The sequence below is a fragment of the Salvelinus alpinus genome, chromosome 21 (genome assembly GCF_045679555.1).
Source record: "Salvelinus alpinus chromosome 21, SLU_Salpinus.1, whole genome shotgun sequence".
Lineage (NCBI taxonomy): Eukaryota > Metazoa > Chordata > Actinopteri > Salmoniformes > Salmonidae > Salvelinus > Salvelinus alpinus.
Genome location: NC_092106.1, coordinates 29,657,385 through 29,675,100, shown reverse-complemented (window position 1 = coordinate 29,675,100; position 17,716 = coordinate 29,657,385). Strand labels below are relative to the sequence as shown.

Sequence of the window (17,716 nt, the reverse complement as noted above, 5' to 3'; positions counted from 1 at the left end):
GACCTCTTCCCTCAGGTACAGGAGCTGGTAGAGGACATAAAGCACTCACTGGACCTCCGGCTGCAAGAGCTGGACTGGATGGATGAGGTGACCAAGGAGGCAGCCAAGGCCAAGGTCAGGATACCACACTATCTCAAATAGGCCTACTGTAGTACAACGTAGGATGAAAGCAGGGGTTGTTTTATTCTGGATCAGTTTAATACTGGTTTATTAAATCCCTATCTCAGTATGTTGTCTGATACTTTCAGAATGTAAAGTCTTAATCCTTTTAGAGCACTTGCTGAAACAAAAGTGCTCCAGTGTAATCCCATTATAACAGTCTGCTTGATTAGCTGGTCGTGTGTGTGTGGTCTATGAAGGATATGTCGGCTAAATATGTGCAAAGTCTCTTTCACTCTCTCTTCCCCTCTTTTCTCTGACCCTTTCCTCCCTTCCTTCTCTCAGCTGCAGCATATGATGGTGATGACAGGCTATCCAGACTTCCTACTCAAACCAGAGCTCATAGACCAGGAGTATGGGGTGAGACCACTTTTACTCTCACAGACGTACTCTCTCTCTCTTGCTCTCATTGACTCTCTCCAACTCTGTTATTTGTTCTCCAGTTTGATGTGGATGAAAATACCTATTTCAAAAACATCCTCAACAGTATTAATTTTAACATCAAGATGTCTGTCAAGAAGATCCACAAGCAGGTGGACAAGACCGCGTAAGTGATGCTTTCAACTGCTCCAGATGTTCAGTCTCACAATAACACAACTACACACAGATTCAAAGTTCTATGCACCTCTTGACACAAAACCTCACATTTTATGACAAGAGTAATTGAAGTGAAGAGTATACAAGTGATGTACCTACAAATTGAAGATACCATAAGCTCGTCTTTTGTGTAACTGTTTAAAATGTGCTCCTAGGACAGAACTCAAAACTGATCTTGTGTCCGAACAAGCTGAAGCCCTCCACCCAGTACTGCCAAATCATGACTTCCTCTATCACAAATATACTCCTTTCATCATTAATCTCTCCCTCTGCAGAGAAAACATGTCCTCATCCCTCCACCCGTCTCCCCATCTCTCCGCTGTCTGTAGGGCCATCCGTCTTTCCCACCAGAACAAGGGCATCTCTGAATTTCAAAGTTATTAATTTGGGAAATGTCTTCAAATCGATGCGCCTGGATTGAAAGATTATGACGAAGGGACTGTTTTCTTATGCAGACATGAATTATCAATATTGGAATAAATATAGAATATTTTCACCTTAAAAAAAACTCAAAGGTTTTGAAACAAATTGCCTGTGACACTTGAGAAATGTCTTTGTGTCTCTTGTTGTTTGAAGATGTTTAGTGAATGTAGGATTAATAGATCTCTGATTGACTTTGTTTCCCTCTCAGGTGGCTCCTTCCCCCTCAGGCCCTCAATGCCTACCATCTCCCAAACAAGAACCAAATGGGTGAGTCAGTGTGTGATCCCATAGCACATCAACGCTCTTAGTATATACAAGATAACACACTCCTCCTCTTCTTCTTCTGTCTGGTCCATCCATGTGATGAGGCACCCACACGCCCTAACACACTTATTCTGCATTCACTTACTTACACCAGCCCCGCACACTGTCATCTCCCCTCAGTCTTGGCCTCTAGTGGTGTCTGTATCTGCTTCGAGGATTTACTTCCCAGAAAAATCAATGGTGAGTTACAGAGCAGGCAGCAGACGACAGAGAGGGCCAGACAAACACAGCCATCAGCCACAAGAGCTAATGGTTACCCTACCTCTATCTACTCCTCTTATACTGTATCACTGCCTCCCTACCTCTCTCTTTATCTTCTGCTATCATCTCTTTCTTTACTTTTAGTATTTCCCGCTGGAATCCTTCAGCCCACGCTGTACGACCCCGAGTTTCCACAGTGAGTACAACTCTGAATATTTTAATCAACTGCTAATTAAGACACTGATTAGTTGTATCAAGTGAGTTAGTTAGTAGCCTACTAGATTGGAACAAAAGCCTGCACCCGCTGTACTGTAGCACTCCAGGACAACCCTTCTACAGCATTACCAATGCTTTCCTCCTACATTACCCCTCGTGTTCTACCTCCAAACCATTCCCCTTTCCATTAATGGTCACAGTTATACTGCAACCCTCAACTCTCACGGCACGGTATTATTTATTCACATACTTATTCCATTAGAAGTGATCACCACCACTCCACATAAACGACCGCTGTTTCCACCCATGCATACTGATGAATGGAATATGATATTAGATGTGTGTGCGTGATCGTGGTCCCGTTCCCTGGAGTTATTACTGCAGTAGCCCTAACCTGCCATGAAGACTGAGGCTAGTCCAGCGCTGCTATTAGGCCCCGGGTAATGAAGCCTCACTCAGCCAGTTATTTTATTCAGGTTTGGAGGGCAACTCTCAGCAGGGTATCGACATCCTGTCAGAAAGTCATTTTCAGACTTAGCCATGTGGATAGCCCCGAGCCTCTGGCCGTCCCTGCATCGTATCAGTCTCCATCTGCATGGTCTGCCAAACTACACTAAACACTCCTCACCCACCCGGGTCAAGGAGAGGTGGCCAGGACTCTCACACTCTTCAGTTATTAATAACATTTAGATATGATATCAACAGGTCAGATTATGATGTATGTAATACTCTACTGTCCCCTTCAGGACGGGGGCTAGAACTTCATGCTGAACAGAAGTTTATCAGTTTGTGTTATACTGTGTTATTATAAATATACATTATGTTGATGTCCTCAAATGTTAAGTGATTAGTAACTCATCCCTCCCCTCTCCCCCTCTAGATCTCTGAACTATGGAGGAATAGGAGCCATCATCGGTCATGAGCTGACACATGGATATGATGACTGGGGTGAGAGAACGCTTCCTTGTCTTAAATAAGTCCTAGAAAAGCCTAAAATCCAATAGGGTATGAACAGTTGTAGCCTAACAGTAGTAAAACTGTAATGTCAGTATCAGTTCTGAATAAGGGGTTCATGTCTTTGTCCAAATTGGTCATCCTAACTTAAGCCTCGTGCCCCCATCTAAGTGGGTTGTCACTATCAGTCCATGCTGCAAGGTACGGAAGTTCCGCCTCCCCCTATCCCAACCAATGAAATCAGTCAAATGACTTCAGACAGAGTAAAAGGCTATAGCCAACTGTACCTTGCAGCCTGGCCAAATAGTGACCCCCATGCTAAGTGATGTCATCTTACTCTTAGGGGGACAGTATGATGGCCACGGCAACCTGAAGCAGTGGTGGACAGAGGAGTCATACAAGAAGTTTCAGAAGAAAGCAGAGTGCATCGTTAAACTCTACGACAACTTCACCGTCTATAACCAGAAAGTGGGTGCATAGCATACCTTGTTGTTCTGCTTACTGGACACTCACACACACTTGTAATGGGAGTTGTAATGATATCTTTCCCCTGTGTGTCTGCAGGTGAATGGCCGTCTGACTCTGGGGGAGAATATAGCAGACATGGGAGGCCTTAAACTGTCTTATTTTGTGAGTGAAATCTTCCAATAGACTGTGCTAGCTGTCAATCATGACTGATTACTCTCTGTCAGGGATCTATTCAATCCGCATTACGGAAGTTCAACTTATCATTGACATTTAAAAGAAATGTTCCTGCTTTAGAGGAGAATGCATCCATGGTAAACGCTGCATGTCGGCTCAATCGGAAATTATCTTTAAGTTTCTATCGCATTGAATAGAGCCCTCAATCACTGTCTCTATGGACTAATTACAAGCTGTCTGTAAACCCAGGACTCAAATCTCATCTCTCTCTCTACCTCTATCCATTTCTGTTTCACTCTCTCCATCTTCTCCCTCTCTCCAGGCATATCAGAAGTGGATCAGAGAACATGGTCCAGAAAGACCTCTCCCTGGACTCAAATACACACATGAACAACTACTCTTCATCGCCTTCGCACAGGTACAAACTATGTAGTGTTGTTTCGGCCTGGGAATCATTTTGTTGTTGCAGTGGGAGTAAAGATTATATTTTTTACGGCCTTTACTGCGAACTGTCTCCTCTCAGAACTGGTGTATGAAGAGACGGTCTCAGTCCATATACCTGCAGCTACTGACTGACAAGCACGCACCAGAGCATTACAGGTACATACACTTCCTCACATTTCTGATGTGCATCAGCCTATCACAGGCCGTACATAATATGAATCCCCTCTCTGATTGGACCGTTATCTCTCCCCTCCTCCCCTGCAGGGTGATTGGCAGCGTGTCCCAGTTTGATGAGTTTGCCCGAGTGTTTCATTGTCCAAAGGGTTCCCCCATGCATCCTGTCAACAAGTGTTCTGTATGGTGACCTCTGAACTCCTCCACCCACCAACAACAAGAACTTACCTGTGACCTCTCCTCGCCAACCTGTCTGAGGTGTTCTGTTCAGATTCACTTCCATCTCAATCCTGGGACTACCTTTTTCTCTTATCACAGAATTTGCAAGCAAATAATGACATCTCCACCAGGCAAAACCATGATTACTCATGTACATATCCAGTGCTTGACTTGGGCAGGAGTTCACCGGTGCGGAGTACTGGCATCTCAAATGTTCTACCGCTTGAGCTCCTGTTCCTCTTATAGAATATTATTAGCTCAAAGTATTGTGGAGCTCCTGTACCCAAAATGAGTACCGGCACCTATTTCAATCCAAGTCAAGCACATCATTTAATTATATATTTACTCTTTTTTTTTTCAACATGTGTCATGGGATTACTTTTTTGGTTTTGAATTGTCATGTCAATTCATTAATTATTTCAATCACTTAAACGTCAGATGTTGACAGTAGTAAAAAGTGTTATTAAATCATATTAAAGAACTTTGTGTAGAAGGGATTGGGGATCGTACTGCCAGTATGGACTGCATTTACTCAGATCAGTGTTTTGCCTGCCAATGTTTTTGGGAGTCTTTTCTATGAGGTAAATAGTGGACACCGTGCTGCCATGCTGCCGTCCAGTGGCTGAACAGAGGTGGTCTCCGATGTGGAGACCTTGTTCGTCTTGACTGTTGTTACCTGTCTGGTCTTGGCCTTCTGGACACCATTGGAATGGTGTTACTGTGAGTATGTACGGTTTTGAATCCATAGTGACCTTTTGCTCAGGATTTGTAGCTAAGTGTGTCCCCAGTGGCAAAGAATAGTGATGGAACATCCTGGACTAGTCTGTCTGAACCATTAACCCCTCACACCTTAGTGTACATCAAGGTGAACTATGCTTCTCAATCCACCGGAGACTCCAATCTCCCCATGTCTCAGAGTATGGATTCTTTAGCATGACGATTGTGTTTAAGATAGAAGCATGAACCTGTTGAACAACATCATCCATCCTATTGGAAAACTTAAACAGAGCCATTTCTATTGGATTATGTTAACTCTAGGGCCTTCCTTGATACAGCGCATACTCACTCTGGCTGGTCTGCACAGGCAAGAAGCTTTCAAAGGAAGGATCAATATCATTGACATTCCTCAGTCATAACAAATCATCTATATTCTGTACATAAAAAACTGTGAATCCAGTCAAAAAAACATTTGTACACAGTAATATTATAATTTTGTATGAAGAATCTAAAAATAAGAACAATCTTTGTATAATTGTACAGTTCTTATTCTGAAAACAGCATGTTCAAAACCAGCTTTACACAGTGCAGACTGAGAAAGGATGACATCACATTCAGCTGCTATCTCGCTCATATTTCTTGGTGTTCAATGTTTTGGATAAATAAAAGGGATCATTGTGTGAGGGGTTGGTTTCTCCATGTGCCTTGGTTCAGTGCGTGCGTGTGTGTGTGTGTGTGCTATACAGTATGCGTGTCTTATTGTGTGTGTCCGTGTGAGTGTGTTAGCGCATGTGTCCCACCAGGTTTGTATCCATTTGCAATGCGAGCCAGCTCTCTCTTGGTCTCCCAGCGTTGCATGGTGGATCTCCATCTCTCCCACTCTGGAGGTTCTGGAGGCCTGCTATCACACCGAGTCTGGAGCATGACAAGAATAAAATAGAGAACTTATGAGTCTACATCCAGAACCACTCTCATCCTGTTCAAGTACACATCCCCATAGCCACTGGGTAACTGTCTGTAAGACAACACCACTCTCTTTGACAAGACACAGAATAAACCCATTGAGACGAACACCTCAGGCCATTTTTATAAAGTGTCTGACAAATTTATTTGGATCACACAACTGGTGTTAAAATTCCCACCAAGGGCTTTCAATAAGGTGCGTGCTTAAAAAATGCTCAGGGCAAAGTCATGGCCGTAATTCAAAAATATTAAATTGGATGGTTCAAACCCTGATATGTTTTTCCAGCTATAGTTCTGCACGTCGTCTTTGTTAACTTTGGTGAAGGGCTTTAAAATCGGCACTACAATGAAACATTTTTGTACAGCAAATTTACTCAGTACCTCCTTTTTTACTAGAAATCTCCTTCCCTGAAAAATTTGAATAGTCTGTGCCTGCAACCGAGAAAATTCTCAGCTCTTTAAACCCCCCCCCCCCAAGAGAACCAAACATTTACCCAATAACGCTTTTAGAGCTAAGAGGTTGTGAGGACTATAAGTTAATATTTTATAAGTTAATGAATAGCTGTAATTCTTACTCCTACAGATTGGACAATTCTCTGAATTTCTCAGCCAGTTAAGACATACTTTTCACTCAGGGATTTTAGCACTCCCTAGAGTCTCTTTCATTGAGTTTAATGGAGTCACTTTGGGAGAACTGTGGTAAAGAGGTACCATTGAAACACCAAACAAAGAAGGCATAAAAGCTGAGAGGACTGCAGACTCATTATTAGTGAGAGTTGATAAAGTGATATGAGAGAAAAGCACCTTTCTGTTGCGTTTGCATGATGAACTGTGTGCACCCCCTTTACTGCTTCCCAGGGTATAGTCTCCATTTTCTTGTGGTTCCTCGTCCCCCATGGACCTGTTTGGCTCTCCATCACTCTTCAGGCTGTCAAACTTGGACCGGAACCAACTGTGAGCTTCCTCTAGGTTCTCTGATATCTGAGTGTGGGGACAAGCATGTCAGGAGAATTCCAATTCAGTTCAACTTTACTCACCCGTCAGGGGCTATTTAGGTGCACACACTTAACAGACGGAGATACAGAGTGAGAGAATTAATGACCAAGGAGGTGTTGAAGATGAGGGAGCAGAACAAATTAAATTGTCTTGACTCCGGGTGGTTGAGGGAGAGATTACCTGCTGTGACTCCAGGCTGACCTCTTTCATTTTCTGCTCTGCCTGGTCTTTGGCCTCCTGCAGCTTCTTGATGCTCTCCTCCAGCCTCTGCTAGGACAAACACAGAAACACACATATGCAGACTATAAACAGACATGGCTGTCTCTCAATATGCCATCAAAGTCAAGAAGTAAAGGAGATTAAATGAAGCCATTTAAAAACATTGAGTTAAGCGAGGCTAGCTTATGACAGAGAGACGTAACCCCTTGCATGACGTGTCTCAGCTCCCTCTCAGCCTCTAGCTCCCCCTCCTGGCTGGAGGACAGGCGCCGTAGCTCCCGCTGGAGGGATAATGTCTCGGACCGGAACTGCTGGATCAACTCACTCTGAAAACAGACCGGACAATGGTGACTGATGTATACCATACTGTAAACATCCACAGGTGTAGAAAGTGTCCTACCTGCTCATAGTTCTTCTTCTGATACTGATCCTTCAAGGTCTTGAGGCTCTTTAGTTCACCCTCCATGTCCTGAGTGCAGAGGGTCACAAAAATAGGACATCTGGTTTAGCAGGTGCTTGTCCACAAGATGGCACCAACAGACCCGGCCACCCTGTTTCTTACTCCTAGCTAACTTTGAAGTATTTTTTATTATTTTGTGTGCGTGTTAATTCTTACATTATTTGCGCAGAACATTTCTAGTCAGACATTAAGATTTATTGTAGTCTTTTTTTTTTATTACTATGATTATGTGTACTTGTTTGACATTTTACTGCATTGTTAGGAGCTAGTAACATAAGCATTTTGCTGCACCCTCTATAACATCTCCTAAAATGTGTACGCGACCAATACACTTTGATTTGATATAGTAGACAGTACTGTAGATACTTTTATTTTCAGAGAGTTGCCCAGAGTGGCTCTATTATCCAGGTGTTGCTTGAGCTGTGTCTTCTGATCTCTGAGACGGGCTTTCTGATTGGACACCACTTTCTCCAACTCAGACGTCTTCTCCCGCAGCTCCCGATTTGCCCTGGAGAGGTCACCTGACCTAGCTGACAAGTCCTCAAAAGCCTTTCTCAACTGAAGAGAGAGACACACACAAACAGAAGGGAAAGAGAAATAAAGAGGGGTGAGGAAAGAGGAAGGATGATATTTAGAGTTCTGACTGATGGACAGAAGCGATGGAGTATGAGATAGTGTGCAGTACCTCTGAGATTTCTCTCTGTGACAACCTCTTCACGGAGTCCCTCTCTTTCCTCATCTGAAGCTTCATAGATTCCAGATGCTCTGACCATCGACCAATCTCTGCCCTGGCCTCAGCCAGCTCCACCTCTCTGATATACACGCAAAATATAGACATGAATGTCACATTCATGCAAAGTAACCATGTACGCTTTCACATATTTAAACCACACTTAAATAAACTCCCACTATCCACATTAGTCCCTCTTAGTTACCTCTGTGTGATGGTGCTCTGGTGTTGGTCTCTGGCTCGGTCCAGGTTGGCCTGCAGAGTGCTGTTGGCCAACACAGCCTGCTCTAAACTTTGGGCTAGTTTCTTGTTATCTAGCCTTGCCACATCCAGGGCCTTACGCAAGGGCTCCAGCTAGACAATCAAACATATCTTTGTAAACTACTATTATTACTACTAAAAGCTAAGAGCTGTTTGTGGGTATGTGTGTATGTGTGTTTATGACTCATTAATGATGTAGTTACCATTTTGTTCTTCTTGGAGTTACTTGTTGCCATGATGTCTTGGAGCTTCTCCACCTCTGCATGTAGCTTCTGAATCTCTCTCTGACCCTGCAGTCTGAAAAAGACATGGTTGTTCAAACATACACCCATATACACGCACAACACAGACACAGACACACAGACCTGTCTCTCCTGAGTGAGGCCAGCTCCTGCTCTCGTCTCCCCAGCTCCTTCTGTACTGTCTCAGTGTTGTGTTGCAGACGGGAGTGGGAGACCAAAACGTTCTCCAGGGTCTGAGCCACACTGCCCCCACCCTGACGAGACACACCTAGCCAGCCCTCCAGCTCACACAGCTACAGGACAAACAGAGCAAAATCAGGTGGGTTAGTGCTGGTCTGGAGCAAAAGCCTGCACACACCCTGTAGCTCTCCAGGACCCAGGTTGGGTAACCATTTTACTAGCACTCTGACCTTGTCCCTGTGCTGCTCCTGCAGTTTGTCCAGTTGTCCCCTCAGGGCCTGGCTGTCCCGCAGAGCCTCGTCTCTGGCTGCCACCAACGACATCGCCTCCCCCTCCTTCACCTGGACTTCAGCCTGGGCCTGTCTGAGCTGAGCCTCCAGTTTATGACAGGTTGTCTTCAGGGTGCTAATTTCAGAGCTGACCTGTAAGGGAGTAGACAGGTGTATGTTAGGGAGTCACCTTGTTTTTGACACATTACTACATTACCACCATGAGTGTGTGTACCTGTGTGTACTTGTTCTCTAACACAGAGCTCAGCTTGCATTGTTGGACACTTTCTACATGGGTGTCCCTTAAAGCTTGCAGCTCCTCCTGGAGTTGATCTACCCTGGTCTGGTGAAGAGGAAGAGCATTAGGAGGAAACACACTTCAACATGAGGATACATCAACACACACACATTAAGAGGTATGGCCAGTGTGTTTTAGTCAGTGGTATAAAGTACTTAAGTAAAAAATACTTTTAAAGTACTATAGCAGGTTTGCTGGGTATCTGTACTTTACTATTTATATTTTTGAGTACTTTTACTCCTCTACATTCCTAAAGAAAATAATTGACCTTTTACTCCATACATTTTCCCTGACATGCCAAAGTACACGTTACATTTTGAATGCTTAGCAGGATAGGAAAAGGGTCCAATTCACACACTTATTAAGAGAACATTGCTGGTCATCCCTACTGCCTCTGATCTCGTGGACTCACTAAACACACATGCTTAATTTGTCAATTATGTCTGAGTGTTGAAGTGTGCCCCTGACTATCCGTAAATAAAATTAAAAAACAAGAAAATGTTTGTAAGGAATTTGAAATGATTGATGCTTTTACTTTTGATACGTATGTATATTTTAGCAATAACATTTACTATTGATACTTAAGTACATTTAAAACCAAATACTTTTAGACTTTTACTCCAGTAGTATTTTACTGGGTGACATTCACTTTTATGTGAGTAATTTTCTATAAAGGTATCATTACCTTTACTTAAGTATGATAAATCAGGTACCTTTTCCACCAATGGTTTTAGTGTAAACTCCTTACCTGTAGCTTCCCTTTCTCATAGGCCAGGTTGTTCTTACTATCCGTCAGCTCCTTAAGCATCTGCTCCACCTGCTGCTGAGCATTCTGGGTAAAGAGGACACCACGAGTTGAGAGGTGAGGGGAAAGAGGAAACGGTCAGGATGGAGAAATAAAATAGAGAAAGCATGTTACATACAAACACACATTCACTATGGATGGACAGATTTAAAGTGATGTGACCCCAGTCTCTAGATACTGAATGGATCTCTCACCTGCTGATGCTCCATGACAGCCAGTTTTCCCATGAGCCTCCTGTTCTCCTCCTCCTGCTTCTGCAAGGTGGAGTTCAGAGATCCTGCCTCCAACTGTCAATCACACAGGATGCAAAGTGGACAGTTAAGAAAGCTATGGTCAGATTCGGACAAGAAGTGTATTCACTGTGAATGCGGAGGTCCTTTTCATACAGGTCTGAGATCAGTCTGAATCGTTGTCAGAGATCAGAGATCATTGGCAGTACAGTACCTTGACATTAGCGAGTTGCGTTTCCATTGCACTCCTCTCAACCTCTAGCTTGGTTACCACAATGCACATCTGTAACCCAAAAACAGAGAGATAGGGGCATAACATTTAAGGACATCCACAGAAACTATAAAAAGAGACAATGCAAAGCTCAGTTAAGCTTTAAAAATAGTCGTGGAAATTCTAAAATAGTCATGGAAATTCTCAATAACGAGGAGAGACAAGATCCATCACCAATCAGGACATTCATTTTTTCAAAACGTATTAATAAGGGAGCATAGAGTAAGTGCTCTGCAATAATGAGGCTCGTTGACCCAACACTCTTGAGTGTTATGCTGAGAGCTCTGACATAGAAAGAATACAAATATATATATTTTATAGCAAAGATACACCCTCTTAGTCTACATGACAAACAGCAGATGTGTGGAATGGGTCAAAAGGTGAGACTTGATATATGAAAGAGGAGTATCCCCCAGCCAGATAGCATTTGCTGTGAAGACTGTTGTTATTGTATAGAAACCAGAGTTTGGCCGCTAAGACAAGGTTCCTCTCATCATTATCCATACCCGAGCCATCTCTCCCTGGTACCTTAAATTAAACAACCACCAACTCATTCTATGAAATGCATTCTATGAAACCAAACCATTCATAAATCAATTGTCAGCGTTAAGCCTCAGAGGCACCTCTCAGTTCACACAAACACAGATGAGAGAGTACTAATAGAACCCTATTCTATTGCATAAAACAACCATTTGATGCATAAACAGTATTAAACATAATCTTGTGATTTTTCTATCACACAACCTTATATTCTTAGGCTATGTATTTTCTAAGAGACAAGGCAGCTGCACCTCAGTCTTTGCACAGTCCCAGTCTGTCCTCATGACCTCCCCTTCCTTTACAGCCGAGTTCAGATTCCCCCGCAGCCTCTCAATGGTACGCTCCAACAGCTCCCGCTGAGTGGCAACTGTCTCTTGGGCAACCTTGGAACGCTGAAGAAGTTGGGTGTGGTCAACCTTCAGAGTCTCCCTGTGGAGCAGAAAGACAGGGGCTGTTATTGGTGGATGTGTGTGGCTAGCATTATCATTGAGAGCCTATTCATTCCTCATTCATAGAGATTATTCATTCCTATGAATATTTGCAGTTAGCTTTAGCACCCACAGTTCCATTTGCAATTTAACTTTAGCTGATAGCGCCCCCTGCAGTTCTGCCTGGATGTTGCGTCTGGCTGCATCCAGCAGGAGGTCTTGCTCCTGCAACTGCGTTGTCACACGACTTCTCTCTGCCTGAGAGAGACACAGGAACAGAATAACATGTAGCCTGTACTAGTGTGTGTGTGTGTGTGTGTGTGTGTGTGTGTGTGTGTGAAGAGGGCTAGAGGCAGTACCTTAATACTAGCCTGGTATTCAGTCTGTAGCTTGGATTTGTCCACAGTAAGAGAACGTAGGGCTGAACTCAACTCAGAGCACTGACTCTCCAACTGGTTGTTAAATGCCTGTGAGAGGAAATGAGAGAGCAAAATGTCACCATTTATTCCTGAGTTTTTTCATGATTAATTGGTAATCTACACATGGTCTGAGAAATATACTGCAATCTATTTAAAAAAAATAATAAGGGATAGCCAACGATGGGATATGCGTTCTATGGAAAAGAATGAATGACGTGGAAGGTGTGTTCCACGACGTGCCAGCGGAGTGGAACTGACCTTCCACAGAATTGCATTATTATCGAGAGAACACAAAGTTGATTATCCCTTTAATACCATGGCCAAAATTTACCACATTTGCCACTAGAAATGTGTTAATTTGCCAGTAGAAATTTGTTCAACCTCCAATGAAGTTGCTAGGGGGTTTACTAGATAGCAACAGTAGTTGCCATGATAACCAAACAAACAGACTTGCTAGTTTTGCTAGTTAACCAAACCATCAGTCCTAGATTTCAACAAAGCCAATAATGTTTCCAATTTGACTTTTGCTTTCAAAAGCAGCTCAAACATACAGTTGAAGTCAGAAGTTTACATACACTTAGGTTGGAGTCATTAAAACTAGTTTTTCAACCACTCCAAAACTATAGTTTTGGCAAGTCGGTTAGGACATCTACTTTGTGCATGACACAAGTCATTCTTCCAACAATTGTTTACAACACTTATAATTCACTGTATCACAATTCCAGTGGGTCAGACGTTTACATACACTAAGTTGACTGTGCCTTTAAACAGCTTGGAAAATTCCAGAAAATGATGTCATGGCTTTAGAAGCTTCTGATAGGCTAATTGACATCATTTGAGTCAATTGGAGGTGTACCTGTGGATGTATTTCAAGGCCTACCTTCAAACTCAGTGCCTCTTTGCTTGACATCATGGGAAAATCAAAAGAAATGAGCCAAGACCCCAGGAAATAAATTGTAGAACTACACAAGTCTGCTTCATCCTTGGGAGCAATTTACAAATGCCTGAAGGTCCAAATTCAAAAGGCACTCGCACATCTGAGCAATCTTTTTTGCAGGTGCATGGCAACAGTTGAACAAGATGAAGGAAAAAGGAAACTGCACACTGCTCTTGATAGTATCACTGATATTAAATAAGCCTCACGGCCTTTGTCAGAGCTTTTGTGGATTTAAAAAAAAAAGGCCTGAAGGTACCACGTTCATCTGTACAAACAATAGTACGCAAGTATAAACACCATGGGACCACGCAGCCGTCCTACCGCTCAGGAAGGAAACGCATTCTGTCTCCTAGAGATGAACGTACTTTGGTGCGAAAAGTGCAAATCAATCCCAGAACAACAGCAAAGGACCTTGTGAAGATGCTGGAGGAAACAGGTACAAAAGTATCTTTATCCACAGTAAAACGAGTCCGATACCGACATAACCTGAAAGGCCGCTCAGCAAGGAAGAAGCCACTGCTCCAAAACCGCCATAAAAAAAGCCAGACTACGGTTTGCAAATGCACATGGGGACAAAGATCATACTTTTTTGAGAAATGTCCTCTGGTCTGATCAAACAAAAATAGAACTGTTTGGCCATAATGACCATCGTTATGTTTGGAGGAAAAAGGGGGAGGCTTGCAAGCCGAAGAACACCATTCCAAACGTGAAGCACGGGGGTGGCAGCATCATGTTGTGGGGGTGCTTTGCTGCAGGAGGGACTGGTGCACTACACAAAATAAATGGCATCATGAGGAAGGAAAAGTATGTGGATATATTGAAGCAACATCTCAAGACATCAGTCAGGTAGTTAAAGCTTGGTCGCAAATGGGTCTTCCAAATGGACAACGACCCCAAGCATACTTCCAAAGTTGTGGCAAAATGGCTTAAGGACAACAAAGTCATGTTATTGGAGTAGCCATCACAAAGCCCTGACCTCAATCCCATAGAACATTTGTGGGCAGAACAAAAAAAAGTGAGTGCGAGCAAGGAGGCCTACAAACCTGACTCAGTTACACCAGCTCTGTCAGGAGGAATTGGCCAAAATTCACCCAACTTATTGTGGGAAGCTTGTGGAAGGCTACCCGAAACGTTTGACCCAAGTTAAACAATTTAAAGGCAATGCTACCAATACTAATTGAGTTTATGTAAATTTCTGACCCACTGGGAATGTGATGAAAGAAATAAAATCTGAAATAAATAATTCTCTCTACCATTATTCTGACATTTCACATTCTTAAAATAAAGTGGCGATCCTAACTGACCTAAGACAGGGAATTTTTACTACGATTAAATATCAGGAATTGTGAAAAACTGAGTTTAAATGTACTTGGCTAAGGTGTATGTAAACTTCCGACTTCAACTGTAGAACATGTAAGAATGAACTATAGCCATTGAATTATACCGTGCAAATATACTGTGCGTTATAGGGCAATAATGAACGCTCTAGAATGACCTTCAAGCCAATAAGAAATAAGTATTCAACAATGCCATGGTATAATTAAGCAATAAGGCCCGAGGAGGTGTGGTATATAACCAATATACCACGGCTACGGTCTGTTCTTAAGCACGACGCAACGCGGTGTGCCTGGATACAGGCTTTAGCTGTGGTATATTGGCCATATACCACAAACCCCTGAGGTTTCTTATTGCTATTATAAACTGGTTACCAACAAAATTAGAACAGTAAAAAGTAATTTTTTTGTCAAACCTGTGGTATACCACAGCTTTCAGAACTCAAACCACCCGGTTTATAATGGTCTTTAATGTATAGTATGTATATTCTGAGGTGGGCCACTGACTTGGACTTTGTCAGCTGCAGTCCTCAGATCTCCTCCATCTCTCAGTAACCTGCTGTTCTCCTGCTGCTGCTTCTGCAGGGCTAGCCGTGCACTCTGCATACACAATACACACTAATTAACACACACAACACACACTCAGGTAGACACACTCAACACAGTTGATTGATATCACGCAAGTGCTGGCACTTACTTTTAGTTCACCTGTCAACTCCAAAACAAGGGAATCTTTTACCTCTGTATATAGATGAAGAGATCAACCGTTTAATTGTCCATATGAAATCTGTCATTCAGGAACACTAGCACATCAAATGATGGGACCACACTGTAAAGCAGAATATGAAAACATCCACAATGCAGTGTTGCTAACCTGCCTGCCCTTTGAGCTGCTCACACTGCTCCTGCAGCCTGTGGCCTCTGTCCTTCTCCTCTTGTAGTCTCTGTCTAGTGGCCTGTCCATCAGAACGCAGGGCATGGCAGTCTGCCTGCACTGTCTGGGCCTGGGGTCAGAGAGGGACAGGATATCAATGGTTCTGTTTTCTTTCTCAGCTTGTATTGCTTCACACCTACCGTACCTGTCTTCTCTCCATCTCCACCACTCTCTCCATCTCCTCCACCCTCTGAAGTAGTGCATTGTGGGATTTCTCATTCTCAAAAGACCGAGCAGACTCCTGGGACATCTGCTCCTTCAGCTAAAAAAGGTTAGGGATCATTAGAGTTGAAGTTTTTTTTTGTTAAGGTACACAGGTAAATCAAGAGTTTCTCTGTCAGATGGCCCATGTGACATCCCCTACTCCAACACCCTGTCCCATGATGCCCCTACAGTGACCGCACCTGCAGCAGCTTCTCACTCATCTGGACTTTGACCATCTTCAGCTCCTCTGCAGCCAGAGCTACATCCATCTGCAACAACAGTACCAGAACGTATAGGGTTATTATCTAAATATCAGAAAATGCCTATATTTGCCATATACTCATCTTGGCTGTATTAGTAAACAAAAGGTGGGTAAACTCTGACAAAGACTGTGTGTTGCTGAGAGATGGAATGTGGTTGGTCTGGGTACCTTGGAGGTGGTGGCGACCTCCAGGGCCTCCCCCAGTCTCTGCACCTCCCCCCGGGACTCGTCCCTGTCCAGACAGGCCTCGCGGAGCAGGTCCCTCAGCCGCATCACCTCCCTTCTGGAGACCCTCTGCTCCTCATCACTCTCCTGCTGCAGCGCAGACAGCTGCTCCTTCAGATGGGCTGCACAGGCAGACAGAGGGACAGATATGGATAGGAAATAAGAGAAAGACTGATTGAGCCAAAAAGGAACAGAATGGTGTTGACACGCCATTAGCAAAATATAAAATGACCGACTTCCCTTATGTGTTTGTGACATTGTTTCGATTCAGGTTGTCAAAGCCATTACCTGAGTGTGAGGGATCCAGGTCTCTCTCAGTCTCCAAGCGAAAAGTGGTGAGCTTGAGGGTCTGCAGGAGGCTCTCCATGCGACATACCCTGCTCACTAGCCCATCACACTGGCGCCACAGTAGCCCTTCTCCTCCAGGCTCTCTTAGGGCACGGTGCATCTTCACGGGGCTAATGGGACGCTGGATGGGGTCCCTCTCCACGGGCTCCAGGAGCTGCTCTCTAGACACTCCCAGACTGCCCATATCTCTTATGAGAGACTCTGCCTGCTCCTCCGCCACCAAGAGACGCTGGTGTAGCAGGGACAACGCCTCTGGGGCAGTGGCCCCTGCACTCACGGGCTGGATCACTGGGCGGGACATTACTGGTGAGCGGGAGGGGGTAGAGAAGGGGCACAGCATCAAGATGTATATGATGCCCACATATGCGCTGACGAACATCTTTACTTTAGTAAAATGCATAGGTTGCAATAAACCTAGCTAGTTTGACAAGTAGGTAAACAAATATGCTGGCTTGTTAAGTTAACGAACTAACGTAGTTAGTGTGCTCACGAACACCATCAAGTCGTCAGTATCAAGCCAGAAGTCCCGTCCGTGCAACATTTGAACCGACGACCGATAGTACTAGCTAAATCACAGTTTTGGCTAAAGTTAACATTAGCTTGCGTCTAAACATGAGCCAAGCAACCGCACAACTTCCTAATGTGAAAACCAATACATGCACCACAATTCAGTAACGTTAATATAAATGCCTAAAATACGTATCAAAAAAACTCCTTATCACAGAAAATACTGCTTACCAGAAATCTCCCGCAGCTACTTCCTGCATTTGTTTCTATAGCGACGCATCTTCACAGCTTCCTCTTAAACCGACCGCGCTCGGAAACTGCCTCAAAATCACAAAGGCCACCGCTTGCGGAACAGCGCAAGTTGCAACTGCCTCGAGCTGGGGCGTATTCCATTACGGAAACAAACACAGCGAAACGAGATTTATTGGACAAACTCATGTAGGTCCCTCACCATTTCGTTCGATTAACGTTTTGCAACAGAACCGGCGTAATGTTTACGCTCCAGTTTATCACGGGTTAAAATGGTGGGAGGCCTCTATTTCACAGACGAATCGTTTATTTTCCAGTTTATTCAAGGAGCCTGC

General features: G+C 43.8%; 2 protein-coding genes across 3 annotated transcripts in view; one reads left to right on the top strand and one right to left on the bottom strand.

Annotated features, from left to right (window-relative positions):
* Nucleotides 1–5,750, top strand: part of LOC139548204 (endothelin-converting enzyme-like 1) — a 29,986-nt gene extending 24,236 nt beyond the window's left edge. The window contains exons 8-18 of one of the 2 annotated variants that reach the window (XM_071357714.1): nt 16–114; nt 445–519; nt 603–706; nt 1,388–1,446; nt 1,849–1,900; nt 2,801–2,868; nt 3,218–3,342; nt 3,439–3,504; nt 3,839–3,934; nt 4,040–4,116; nt 4,225–5,750. In XM_071357714.1, the coding sequence (XP_071213815.1) occupies nt 16–114; nt 445–519; nt 603–706; nt 1,388–1,446; nt 1,849–1,900; nt 2,801–2,868; nt 3,218–3,342; nt 3,439–3,504; nt 3,839–3,934; nt 4,040–4,116; nt 4,225–4,324 (921 nt within the window). In that variant the 3' untranslated portion in view covers nt 4,325–5,750. Of the gene's footprint in view, nt 1–15; nt 115–444; nt 520–602; nt 707–1,387; nt 1,447–1,848; nt 1,901–2,800; nt 2,869–3,217; nt 3,343–3,438; nt 3,505–3,838; nt 3,935–4,039 lie in introns of both variants that reach the window. The other variant, XM_071357713.1, reaches the window with a different exon arrangement.
* On the bottom strand, nt 5,538–17,566 carry ccdc150 (coiled-coil domain containing 150). Its single transcript, XM_071357712.1, has 26 exons — nt 17,364–17,566; nt 16,566–16,928; nt 16,221–16,399; nt 15,991–16,059; nt 15,732–15,848; nt 15,527–15,656; nt 15,350–15,393; nt 15,160–15,252; nt 12,322–12,429; nt 12,096–12,220; nt 11,786–11,963; nt 10,938–11,006; nt 10,688–10,780; nt 10,437–10,520; nt 9,626–9,733; nt 9,352–9,543; nt 9,065–9,234; nt 8,903–8,996; nt 8,644–8,792; nt 8,394–8,520; nt 8,075–8,266; nt 7,649–7,717; nt 7,452–7,574; nt 7,210–7,296; nt 6,838–7,014; nt 5,538–5,985 (listed from the first exon to the last, which is right to left on the bottom strand). Exons 2-26 carry the CDS (start codon nt 16,924–16,926, stop codon nt 5,827–5,829), a joined length of 3,297 nt encoding a protein of 1,098 aa, XP_071213813.1. The 5' UTR covers nt 16,927–16,928; nt 17,364–17,566; the 3' UTR covers nt 5,538–5,826.
* Between the last annotated feature and the right edge of the window lie 150 nt (nt 17,567–17,716).